Source organism: Salvelinus fontinalis, chromosome 23 (assembly GCF_029448725.1).
Source record: "Salvelinus fontinalis isolate EN_2023a chromosome 23, ASM2944872v1, whole genome shotgun sequence".
In the NCBI taxonomy this organism is placed as follows: domain Eukaryota; kingdom Metazoa; phylum Chordata; class Actinopteri; order Salmoniformes; family Salmonidae; genus Salvelinus; species Salvelinus fontinalis.
The window spans coordinates 3,261,853-3,274,205 of NC_074687.1; the positions used below are offsets into that span (position 1 = coordinate 3,261,853).

The 12,353-nt window shown below is 45.0% G+C and overlaps 1 protein-coding gene across 2 annotated transcripts in view; it reads left to right on the top strand.

The window, feature by feature from the left end:
• The window catches only part of LOC129820718 (beta-galactoside alpha-2,6-sialyltransferase 2-like), an 81,877-nt gene that overhangs the window by 53,597 nt on the left and 15,927 nt on the right, over positions 1-12,353 (top strand). For both annotated transcript variants that reach the window (XM_055877622.1, XM_055877623.1), the window contains exons 3-4: positions 7,525-7,622; positions 9,946-10,047. In XM_055877622.1, the coding sequence (XP_055733597.1) occupies positions 7,525-7,622; positions 9,946-10,047 (200 nt within the window). The remainder of the gene's footprint in view (positions 1-7,524; positions 7,623-9,945; positions 10,048-12,353) is intronic.

Genomic DNA, 12,353 nt, shown 5'->3' on the forward strand with positions numbered 1-12,353 from the left:
GGTGAAGTATGCAAACACAGCCTCTATTTGCATGTTGCTTATGAGTGCATTTCACACTACTTTTGGATTAAATTGGATTTTAAGGCTCGTATGAATGTCCCGCGTAATATACATTTTGTGTCATCATTGCAAATCAACTGCACTTAAACTTCGACCAGTAAAATGGCTCTTTGGCTAGCTTTTGCTACAGCCTATGATAATGAGCGTTAGCATTCTAGCTAATAACTGCTGCATCCAAAATAGTTATTTTGCCAAGATCACAACCAAATTTAATCTTAGTGACTGTTCAAAAAAGAATCAAAACATCATTGTATGCATATGAGGACCCCAAAAAGTAATTTTGTTTAGAAGTAATGAAAACGTAAATCCTATGTTGAATGAGCACAGATGGCGATGGCTTTCTTACTGCCGCCAAGAGTCGCGTGTATCTGTGCGTTACGTCAGTGGTTCGTGCACTGGAAAGGGGTTTATAGCAACTACATTTACATTTACATTTAAGTCATTTAGCAGACGCTCTTACTACTATGATGGGTTGCTATTATGACTAGGATTTTGCCTTTGGCTTCTGGACAATGAAATAAAATTCGATATAAAAATCAATAGAACAGGAGAGAAATGCTGGTTAATGGCACAAGAAAGTCTTTATAAAATTATGGCCTCCACGTTTCTATGGATGGATTTTCGCAAGGCTACTTTGAAGCAAGGTAAGACATGACTCATTATTTGAAGTAAAGTAAATTGTTCAAGTTTCAAACAGTTATACTGCCTCAAGCTCCCATTGCAAAGTGGTGGGTGGTGCGCTGATAGTCAACGGGAGGCAGGTTATAGCCTTTGCATCCGAGTCCGAATGGGAGGCGCACTTTACGAGTTGAAATTGAGAAATAAAATCGCTCCTTTTTGATCGTTGCCACAAGTTTTTTACACTCGATTTGAAATTTTTATTATTACTTGTTGCACAATTACTGGGCTTACAAAAGCAGGGTTCACTCACGTAGCCTACAGGCTTTTTGAGGAGCTACGCTTGCGCTGTCTGACAGGTGGTAGGCTATCTGCTCCTCAAACTAGGCTCTGTATGCTGTGCGCGTGATAAATAAAATGCATGATGACTAACGAAAATACACACGCTCCAATTTAATTCCACAAAATTATGCAAATTAACCTATAGACCGATAAGCATGGCCGGTCAAATGTATTTTCTGACAGCTAACCGATTTAACATCCGTAATGTAGATTTATACACTACATGACAAAAAGTATGTGGACACCTGCTCGTCGAACATCTCATTCAAAAATCATGGGCAATTAATAAGGAGTTGGTCCCCCCTTTGCTGCCCCCACCACTGCGACCTGTATGCTCTAGTCGGCTGGCCCTCGCTACATATTCGTCGCCAGACCCACTGGCTCCAGGTCATCTACAAGTCTATACTAGGTAAAGCTCCGCCTTATCTCAACTCACTGGTCACGATAACAACACCCATCCGTAGCACGCGCTCCAGCAGGTATATCTCACTTGTCATCCCCAAAGCCAACACCCCCTTTGGCCGCCTTTCCTTCCAGTTCCCTGCTGCCAGTGACTGGAACGAATTGCAAAAATCGCTGAAGCTGGAGACTTACATTTCCCTCACTAAATTTAAACATCAGTTATCTGAGCAGCTAAATGATCGCTGCAGCTGTACATAGTCCATCTGTAAATAGCCCACCCAATCTATCTACCTCATCCCCATATTGTTTTTATTTACTTTGCTGCTCTTTTGCACACCAGTATCACTACTTACACACCATCATCTGATCATCATCATCTGCTCATCTATTACTCCAGTGTTAATAAATAAATTGTAATTACTTTGCTACTATGGCCTATTTATTGCCTTACCTCCTCCTGCCATTTGCACACACTGTATATATACTTTTTTTCTATTGTGTTATTGACTGTACGCTTGTTTATTCCATATAACTGTGTTGTTTCTGTCGCACTGCTTTGCTTTATCTTGGCCAGGTCGCAGTTGTAAATGAGAACTTGTTCTCAACTAGCCTACCTGGTTAAATAAAGGGGAATTTAAAAACTTTTTTTTAACAGCTTCCACTCTTCTGGGAAGGCTTTCCACTAGATGTTGGAACATTGTTGCAGGGACTGACTTCCATTCAGCCACAAGAGCATTTGTGAGTTCGGGCACTGATGTTGGGCGATCAGGCCTGGCTCGCAGTCGGGGTTCCAAAGGTGATCGATGGGGTTGAGTTCAGGGCTCTGTGCAGGCCAGATGGGGAAGCGTGATTCATCTTTCCAGAGAACGTGTTTCCACTGCTTCAGTGTCCAATGACAGGGAACTTGACACCACTCCAGCCGTCACTTAAAATCAAACTTTATTAGTCACATGCGCCGAATACAACAGGTGTAGTAGACCTTACAGTGAAATGCTTACTTACAAGCCCCTAACCAACATTGCAGTTAAAAAAAAAATGATTAAGAATAAGAAATAAAAGTAACAAGTAGTTAAAGAGCAACAGTAAAATAACAATAGCAAGACTATATACAGGGGTGTACCGGTACAGAGTCAATGTGCGGGGGCACCGGTTAGGTGAGGTAATTGAGGTAATATGTACATGTAGGTAGAGTTATTAAAGTGACTATGCATAGATACTAACAGAGAGTAGCAGTGGTGTAAAAGAGGGGGATGCAAATAGTCTGTGTAGCCATGAAAACCCATTTCATGGTTGGTTGGGCGGTTGGTGAGTGAGTGAGTGAGTGAATGAGTGGGTTGGTTGGTTGGTCGGTCGGTGAAACCGCAATCTGGTGACTGTTGTGTTTGTGGTTATGAGTAACCATTGGATGGTCTTATCTCTGCTTTGTCTGTCATAGCAAGAATAGATGTACTGTATATACTGAACATACTGCTGTATATATAGTGTATGTGGACACCCCTTCTAATTAGTGGATTCGGCTATTTCAGCCACACCCGTTTCTGACAGGTGTATAAAATCGAGCACACGGCCATGCAATCTCCATAGACAAACATTGGCAGTAGAATGGCTTTACTAAAGAGCTCAGTGGCACCGTCACAGGATGCCACCTTTCCAACAAGTCAGTTCGTTACATGTCTACCCTACTAGAGCTGCCCCGGCCAACTGTAAGTGCTCTAATTGTGAAGTGCAAACGTCTAGAAGCAACAGCGGCCACTCACCGACCGACCAACCAACCAACCAACCAACCAACCCACTCACCAACCAACCGATCTAGGGGGAACTCCTGCATGATAAAGACCTTTGTGATGAGTCACATAATAAACTCATTCCGTATTGAACCTCTGTGAGGTTAGAAGAGCCAACCCTTGTTTAATTAACTGTATAGATTGGCGAACAGGAACTCAAACCACATTGATCTCACTTAGTTACGCCAAATTGAGAGCTTGGTTCTATCTGCTAAAAGATGATTCTGAGATAGTTGGCTTTAAAGTTCAGAACCCTCGTTGGTTTGAATGGTGTCAGCTATTTTTTTTATCTTGTTCTTTTGAACATAACAACATGATTTGGGGTATTTATAATACTATATAGGTAGAGAACATTGCACGGATTAAGGCAATGTCAATAACTACATTTTGACCAAAATCTAGATAGAACCTTATAGTCCCAATAGGTGTTTCTGAACTCCTGAGGTGGGAATGCCTTCATGTCTTCCTTCACGGCAAGGTGTGTGTGTGTGTGTGTGTGTGTGTACAAGCATGTGAGCGTGTGTTTGGGATTATAGTCCGTAAAGTGAGAGGTTTGTGAATCTGTTGTCATCTGTACTGTACTGTTTTGCTACCACCATGTTGTGAATTGACTGAATAACACCCTCAACGGCCTTTTATGTTCAAGTCCTCTCACCACCTCACCGCTCTCTCCCTCCACATCTTTGCACCTCCACCCCCTATCACACACTGTCCTTCTAAATTCCAAATAGACCCATTCCTTGGCTATCACTTACCTACCTTATCCACTATTAGAGCCATTACCATATGGCTTGTACATGGCTGTTCATTTGAAATCTAAGAAGTACCTTTTGAGAGGAAGACTGTGGATCCAGTAACATTACTCTATCAGGTATAGTCCTGGGACAAATAAATGGTCCCGTCCATCGGCCGTACGAGCTAGAGGCATGAAGACCAAAACCTACACTTTGAATGTCAGTGAGAACTTGGAGTCCGTCCACAGGGATTAGGCTAAGTGTTGATCTACTGAATGCCAATATCCTCCACATGGTTTACTGGTGTCATTGAGGAAGTGGAGGATAGCTTTGCTGTGGAAGCCCATCCTTTGAAGTGTCAGCTCAACCATACATGATCGTTCATCCATGTGTCATGTAGCCCTGCTGAAGTCACAATGGACTGCTCGAACAGTGGAGAGAGACTGATTAAGAGTCGCTGAGCTTAGCCATAGCCATCAATCATAACTGTGTGTGTGTGCGCACGTGCATGTGTGTGTGGAGGCCTATGTGTGTATCTGTGTACGTTCATGTGTGTGCAGGCCAGTAGGACACACTCCCTGTCTCTATGCTGTGTACTAGCCTGTTGATAGCCTCTAGGCTAGACTAGGTTCAGTCTGAAAATGTTTTTTCCTGGTGGTGATTGATGATGTGTCATACAGTTCATACTGGAAGCAGACCAGTGCCTGTCAAAGTCCCTTCAGTTACACACGTTGACCACAAGGCTGCACTCTTTCTGTGTCTATGAGTAGTTATACTGTCATGTACAAAGCACAGAGCTAAATCCTGCACCAGATCGTTCATATACCGGATTGTTCATGTCAAATGGCTATTCACGCTTACCAGTCATTCAGCTCAAGTGTTTTGACTATGGCTGAAAGCAGAGGGCTTTTTCTGCCTCTATGGATGGAGTGAGGGAGGAGAGGAGCTGCCAGGGTGAAGGGGAAGAGGTCACTTCATTCAGGCTAGGGAGACATGCTAGTGAAGTGCTACAGCTCAACTGCAGGCTCTCAGGATATCCCTGGAGGTAAAGAAGATGCAGGTGCTTCTGCTCTCTCTCACGCTCTCTCTCTATAAATATTTTGGGCTCTTTGTGGATATAACCCTCTGTCTGTTTGAGCCGTAGGTTAACATTGTGTGTGTGTGTGTGTGAATCCTGTTTGTTCTAATTCCCCGGAGCCACCACCTTAACCAGCTAAATCAAAGTATTTGACCAGAGTAAACAGTGTGGACCAGCTAAATTGGTCACAGAGCCTGGAGTGGTGGGTGCGGAGTCAAACGCAGAGAGCATCGGATACTGGGGAAACCGGACTTTATTTCGGTTTCCAATGCGAACGCCCAAAACAGGCGAAATAATCACAAAAATGTCCAACCCAACACAGGGCACAAACAGACAGGAACACTACACGCACAACCTGACTAACAGAAACAATCCCGCACAAAAACAGGCGGGCCTAACAGGCTTAAATAGTCCTGAATCAAAAACAAAATAAGAGACAGGTGCAACCAATAAGACAAAACAAACAGAAAAGGAAAAGGGGATCGGTGGCAGCTAGTAGACCGGCGACCGCCGAGCGCCACCCGAACAGGCAGGGGAGTCACCTTCGGTGGGAGTCGTGACATAAATCATAGTATTTGACCAGAGTAAACGGTGTGGACCAGCTAAATCATAGTATTTGGCCAGAGTGAACATTGTGGACCAGCTAAATCATAGTATTTGGCCAGAGTTGTAACGGCAGTCTAGCTCTTCCTCCTCCTCGGACGAGGAGAGGCGAGAAGGATCAGAGGACCAATGTGCAGCGTGGTAATTAGACATAATGAATTTAATCAAACAAAACAAGACACTATACAAACGGACAAAACACACTAACCGTCACAGTCCCGTGTAGCACCAACACTGACACAGGAACAACCACCCACAATCCCTAACACAAAACAAGCCACCTATATATGATTCTCAATCAGGGACAACGATTGACAGCTGTCTCTGATTGAGAACCATATTAGGCTGAACACAGAAACAGACGAACTAGACACACAACATAGAATTCCAACCCAGCTCACGTCCTGACCAACACTAAACAAGCAAAACACATACGAACTCTGGTCAGGACGTTACAAGAGTAAACATTGTGGACCAGCTAAATCATAGCATTTGGCCAGAGTGAACATTGTGGACCAGCTAAACTATACTATTTGGCCAGAGTGAACATTGTGGACCAGCTAAATCATAGTATTTGGCCAGAGTGAACATTGTGGACCAGCTAAATCATAGTATTTGGCCAGAGTAAACATTCTGGACCAGCTAAATCATAGTATTTGACCAGAGTAAACATTCTGGACCAGCTAAATCAAAGGATTTGACCAGAGTAAACAGTGTGGACCAGCTAAATCATAGTATTTGGCCAGAGTAAACATTGTGGACCAGCTAAATCAAAGGATTTGACCAGAGTAAACGGTGTGGACCAGCTAAATCATAGTATTTGGCCAGAGTAAACGGTGTGGACCAGCTAAATCATAGTATTTGGCCAGAGTAAACAGTGTGGACCAGCTAAATCAAAGGATTTGACCAGAGTAAACGGTGTGGACCAGCTAAATCAAAGGATTTGACCAGAGTAAACGGTGTGGACCAGCTAAATCATAGTATTTGTCCAGAGTAAACGGTGTGGACCAGCTAAATCAAAGGATTTGACCAGAGTAAACGGTGTGGACCAGCTAAATCAAAGGATTTGACCAGAGTAAACGGTGTGGACCAGCTAAATCATAGTATTTGTCCAGAGTAAACGGTGTGGACCAGCTAAATCAAAGTATTTGTCCAGAGTAAACGGTGTGGACCAGCTAAATCATAGTATTTGGCCAGAGTAAACGGTGTGGACCAGCTAAATCATAGTATTTGGCCAGAGTAAACGGTGTGGACCAGCTAAATCAAAGGATTTGACCAGAGTAAACGGTGTGGACCAGCTAAATCAAAGGATTTGACCAGAGTAAACGGTGTGGACCAGCTAAATCATAGTATTTGGCCAGAGTAAACGGTGTGGACCAGCTAAATCATAGTATTTGGCCAGAGTAAACGGTGTGGACCAGCTAAATCAAAGGATTTGACCAGAGTAAACGGTGTGGACCAGCTAAATCATAGTATTTGACCAGAGTAAACGGTGTGGACCAGCTAAATCAAAGGATTTGACCAGAGTAAACGGTGTGGACCAGCTAAATCATAGTATTTGACCAGAGTAAACGGTGTGGACCAGCTAAATCAAAGGATTTGACCAGAGTAAAAACAGTTGGATGCCATCTAGGAGCTGGTCCTTTATGAGCACTTGAGTGATTGGCCTTCCATATTTCTTTTTGACTTAGTTTAATACAACTTGATTGTCTAAATTGAATGACACTTGATTTTCCTAGCAGTGGCATTTGATTTTCTTAGCTGAGTGGCATTTGATTTTCTTAGCTGAGTGGCATTTGATTTTCTTAGCTGAGTGGCATTTGATTTTCTTAGTTGCGTGGCATTTGATTTTCTTTCTTCAGTGACATTAAATTGACTTATGTTGTCTTTGTCTATCCCCCAGATTCCCATGATGCAGTTCTGCGGTTCAACACAGCACCTACAGAGGGCTATGAGAGGGACGTGGGGAACAAGACCACCATCCGCATCATTAACTCGCAGGTGTGTGTGTGTGTGTGTGTGTGTGTGTGTGTGTGTGTGTGTGTGTGTGTGTGTGTGTGTGTGTGTGTGTGTGTGTGTGTGTGTGTGTGTGTGTGTGTGTGTGTGTCAGTCAGGGATGAAGGAAGGATTTTTCACAGGGGGTGCTTATTATAAAATAATTTAAGCCCAATTGATATTTTTCTGGTTATCATTTCTGACATTTGGTAGGCTATTTGTCAACTCGTCTATAATAAGATACATGAAGCTTCTCTTCTGTCATAACTTCTTGCTCAAGAAAACAATATAAAGCGCTGCTCACCAGAATAATGTCAGAAAGCAATAGAATGAATGCATCAATAATCTGAAAATAATCTAAAATGGTAAAGTTTTCTCTTTCATTTCTGCTTCTCTCGTGCATCGAGGACATTTAGGAGCCAGGGAGAAAACATACCATTCTTCTCCTGCAACAATTTACAAATGACATCAGTTTGACCGGTTTTAATGAAATGAAACACTGTGAAACGATCAAACATTTTTCTGATGAGATTTCAGTTCGACTTGGATGCATTTATGTTTTTGAAATACTGTCAGTTTTATGTGATTGAGTTCCTAACCGCACATTCCCATTCTCTCAAGAGATGCTGAAAGAAAGAAATCCAATTTCTTCTCTCCTGTTCCAGAGACAAAATTAACATTTGGTCTAGCTACTATTTTAATACAAGAAATACATAATTGTGCAGGAGTTAATATTATATTACTCTACAGGTTAGAGGTTATAGACCTATAGTTAATATTATATTACTCTACAGGTTAGAGGTTATAGACCTATAGTTAATATTATATTACTCTACAGGTTAGAGGTTATAGGCCTATAGTTAATATTATATTAGTCTACAGGTTAGAGGTTATAGACCTATAGTTAATATTATATTAGTGTCACGTTCCTGACCTGTTTTCTGTTGTTTTGTATGTGTTTAGTTCACAGGTGTCAAACTCATTCCACGGGGGGCCGAGTGTCTGCGGGTTTTCGTTCTTCCCTTATACTTGATTGATGAATTAACATCACTAATTAGTTAGGAACTCCCCACACCTGGTTGTCTAGGGCTTTATTGAAAGGAAAAACCAAAAACCTGCAGACACTAGGCCCTCCGTGGAATGAGTTTGACACCCCTGGTTTAGTTGGTCAGGACGTGAGCTGGGTGGGAATTCTATGTTGTGTGTCTAGTTTGTCTGTTTCTATGTCAGCCTAGTGTGGGTTCTCAATCAGAGACAGATGGTAGTCGTTGTCTCTGATTGAGACTCATATATAGGAGGCTTGTTTTGTGTTGGGATTTTGTGGGTGTTTGTTTCCTGTCTCTGTGTTTGTTCTGCACCAGATAGGACTGTCTCGGTTTTCACCGTTTGTAGTGTTCACTTGTTATTATATTAAACATGTTGAGCACTGGCTACGCTGCATTTTGGTCCTCTCTTTCACCCCAGGAAGAAAGCCTTTACAATTAGTCTACAGGTTAGAGGTTATAGGCCTATAGTTAATATTATATTAGTCTACAGGTTAGAGGTTATAGACCTATAGTTAATATTATATTAGTCTACAGGTTAGAGGTTATAGGCCTATAGTTAATATTATATTAGTCTACAGGTTAGAGGTTATAGACCTGCAGTCAGTTTCCAGATTTCAGTTACTATTCCATTTAGCCCATCTAAGGTGTGCGGAAACCAGGGGGTGCCACACCTGCCACACCCCTTCCACGTCCTTCGTGTGTGTGTGTGTGTGTAATAACACTAATGTTCATGTCACAAACCAAGAGGAACGATAACAGGTTTCACAACACAGCATGAATATGTGCCTGCAATCAAGTATCATTTCCAAGGAGTGGTTCAGCATTTTGAATGGATAGGCCATCACACAACAACATGCATCCAATCATATCAGCCCGATTTGGATATGAATGACAATGTGATTTAATCTAGGCATGGACACAGGCACGTGTGTGAGTGTGCGTGCGTGTGTGAACCAGCTGTCCTATTAGGGGGTGAGTGATCACCCTGCTTGATACCAGGGGTATTATGAATAAGGGGGAAATCACCACAGCTCCAGTTGAGTCATCTTCTCCCTTCTCCCACTCTCTGCACAGAGTACAATGGAGTAAACACCTACATGCACACACACACTCTACTACTGTCACACTAACAATCAAAGCACCCACAGAGCACATTCCACTGTGGACCCACAGCTACCACAGATAGAGAGATAGAGCTATAGAGTGTGTGTGTTTTCACTAGTATAGGGACTGCAATGCTGCATCTAGTTTACTGTGTCAACTTTGACCCCTCCCTTTTACAGATCCTGGCCAATCCTGATCACCGCTTCAACACCAGCTCCCTGTATAAGAACGTGACTCTGGTGGCCTGGGACCCTGCTCCGTATGCTGTCAATCTACACAAGGTGTGTGTGTCTGTGTGTTTGAAGCAGACACTATTCTCTTTTCTTACCTTGCCCCTCTGTCTGAGAAGCCCAGTAACGGCATCTAGAAGGCGATATGTAAACAGCGTCACTCAGCAGAGGCCCAAAGTCCTGTCGAATGGGTGGAGGATGGGCCAAGGTTACGATAGTAATGTTAATGAGGACCTGTAGTTGTGGAAGACCACACGTGGACAGTTTAGCCTCGTTGGTCTCTCTAACCCACGGGGACAGGTTAGTCTCGTTGGTCTCTCTAACCTACGGGGACAGGTTAACCTCGTTGGTCTCTCTAACCTACGGGGACAGGTTAGCCTCGTTGGTCTCTCTAACCCACGGGGACAGGTTAGCCTCGTTGGTCTCTCTAACCCACGGGGACAGGTTAGCCTCGTTGGTCTCTCTAACCCACGTGCACAGGTTAGCCTCGTTGGTCTTTCTAACCCACGGGGACAGGTTAGCCTCGCTGGTCTCTCTAACCCACGGGGACAGGTTAGCCTCGTTGGTCTCTCTAACCTACGGGGACAGGTTAACCTCGTTGGTCTCTCTAACCTACGGGGACAGGTTAGCCTCGTTGGTCTCTCTAACCCACGGGGACAGGTTAGCCTCGTTGGTCTCTCTAACCCACGGGGACAGGTTAGCCTCGTTGGTCTCTCTAACCCACGTGCACAGGTTAGCCTCGTTGGTCTTTCTAACCTACGGGGACAGGTTAACCTCGTTGGTCTCTCTAACCCACGTGCACAGGTTAGCCTCGTTGGTCTTTCTAACCCACGGGGACAGGTTAGCCTCGTTGGTCTCTCTAACCTACGGGGACAGGTTAACCTCGTTGGTCTCTCTAACCTACGGGGACAGGTTAGCCTCGTTGGTCTCTCTAACCCACGGGGACAGGTTAGCCTCGTTGGTCTCTCTAACCCACGGGGACAGGTTAGCCTCGTTGGTCTCTCTAACCCACGTGCACAGGTTAGCCTCGTTGGTCTTTCTAACCCACGGGGACAGGTTAACCTCGTTGGTCTCTCTAACCCACGTGCACAGGTTAGCCTCGTTGGTCTTTCTAACCTACGGGGACAGGTTAGCCTCGCTGGTCTCTCTAACCCACGGGGACAGGTTAACCTCGTTGGTCTCTCTAACCCACAGGGACAGGTTAGCCTCATTGGTCTCTCTAACCTACGGGGACAGGTTAGCCTCGTTGGTCTCTCTAACCCACGGGGACAGGTTAACCTCGTTGGTCTCTCTAACCCACAGGGACAGGTTAGCCTCGTTGGTCTCTCTAACCTACGGGGACAGGTTAGCCTCGTTGGTCTCTCTAACCCACGGGGACAGGTTAGCCTCGTTGGTCTCTCTAACCTACGGGGACAGGTTAGCCTCGTTGGTCTCTCTAACCTACGGGGACAGGTTAACCTCGTTGGTCTCTCTAACCCACGGGGACAGGTTAGCCTCGTTGGTCTCTCTAACCCACGGGGACAGGTTAGCCTCGTTGGTCTCTCTAACCTACGGGGACAGGTTAGCCTCGTTGGTCTCTCTAACCCACGGGGACAGGTTAGCCTCGTTGGTCCCTCCAACCTACGGGGACATGTTAGCCTCGTTGGTCTCTCTAACCCACGGGGACAGGTTAGCCTCGTTGGTCTCTCTAACCCACGGGGACAGGTTAGCCTCGTTGGTCTCTCTAACCCACGGGGACAGGTTAGCCTCGTTGGTCTCTCTAACCCACGGGGACAGGTTAGCCTCGTTGGTCTCTCTAACCCACGTGCACAGGTTAGCCTCGTTGGTCTTTCTAACCTACGGGGACAGGTTAGCCTCGCTGGTCTCTCTAACCCACGGGGACAGGTTAACCTCGTTGGTCTCTCTAACCCACAGGGACAGGTTAGCCTCATTGGTCTCTCTAACCTACGGGGACAGGTTAGCCTCGTTGGTCTCTCTAACCCACGGGGACAGGTTAACCTCGTTGGTCTCTCTAACCCACAGGGACAGGTTAGCCTCGTTGGTCTCTCTAACCTACGGGGACAGGTTAGCCTCGTTGGTCTCTCTAACCCACGGGGACAGGTTAGCCTCGTTGGTCTTTCTAACCTACGGGGACAGGTTAGCCTCGTTGGTCTCTCTAACCTACGGGGACAGGTTAACCTCGTTGGTCTCTCTAACCCACGGGGACAGGTTAGCCTCGTTGGTCTCTCTAACCTACGGGGACAGGTTAGCCTCGTTGGTCTCTCTAACCTACGGGGACAGGTTAGCCTCGTTGGTCTCTCTAACCCACGGGGACAGGTTAGCCTCGTTGGTCCCTCCAACCTACGGGGACATGTTAG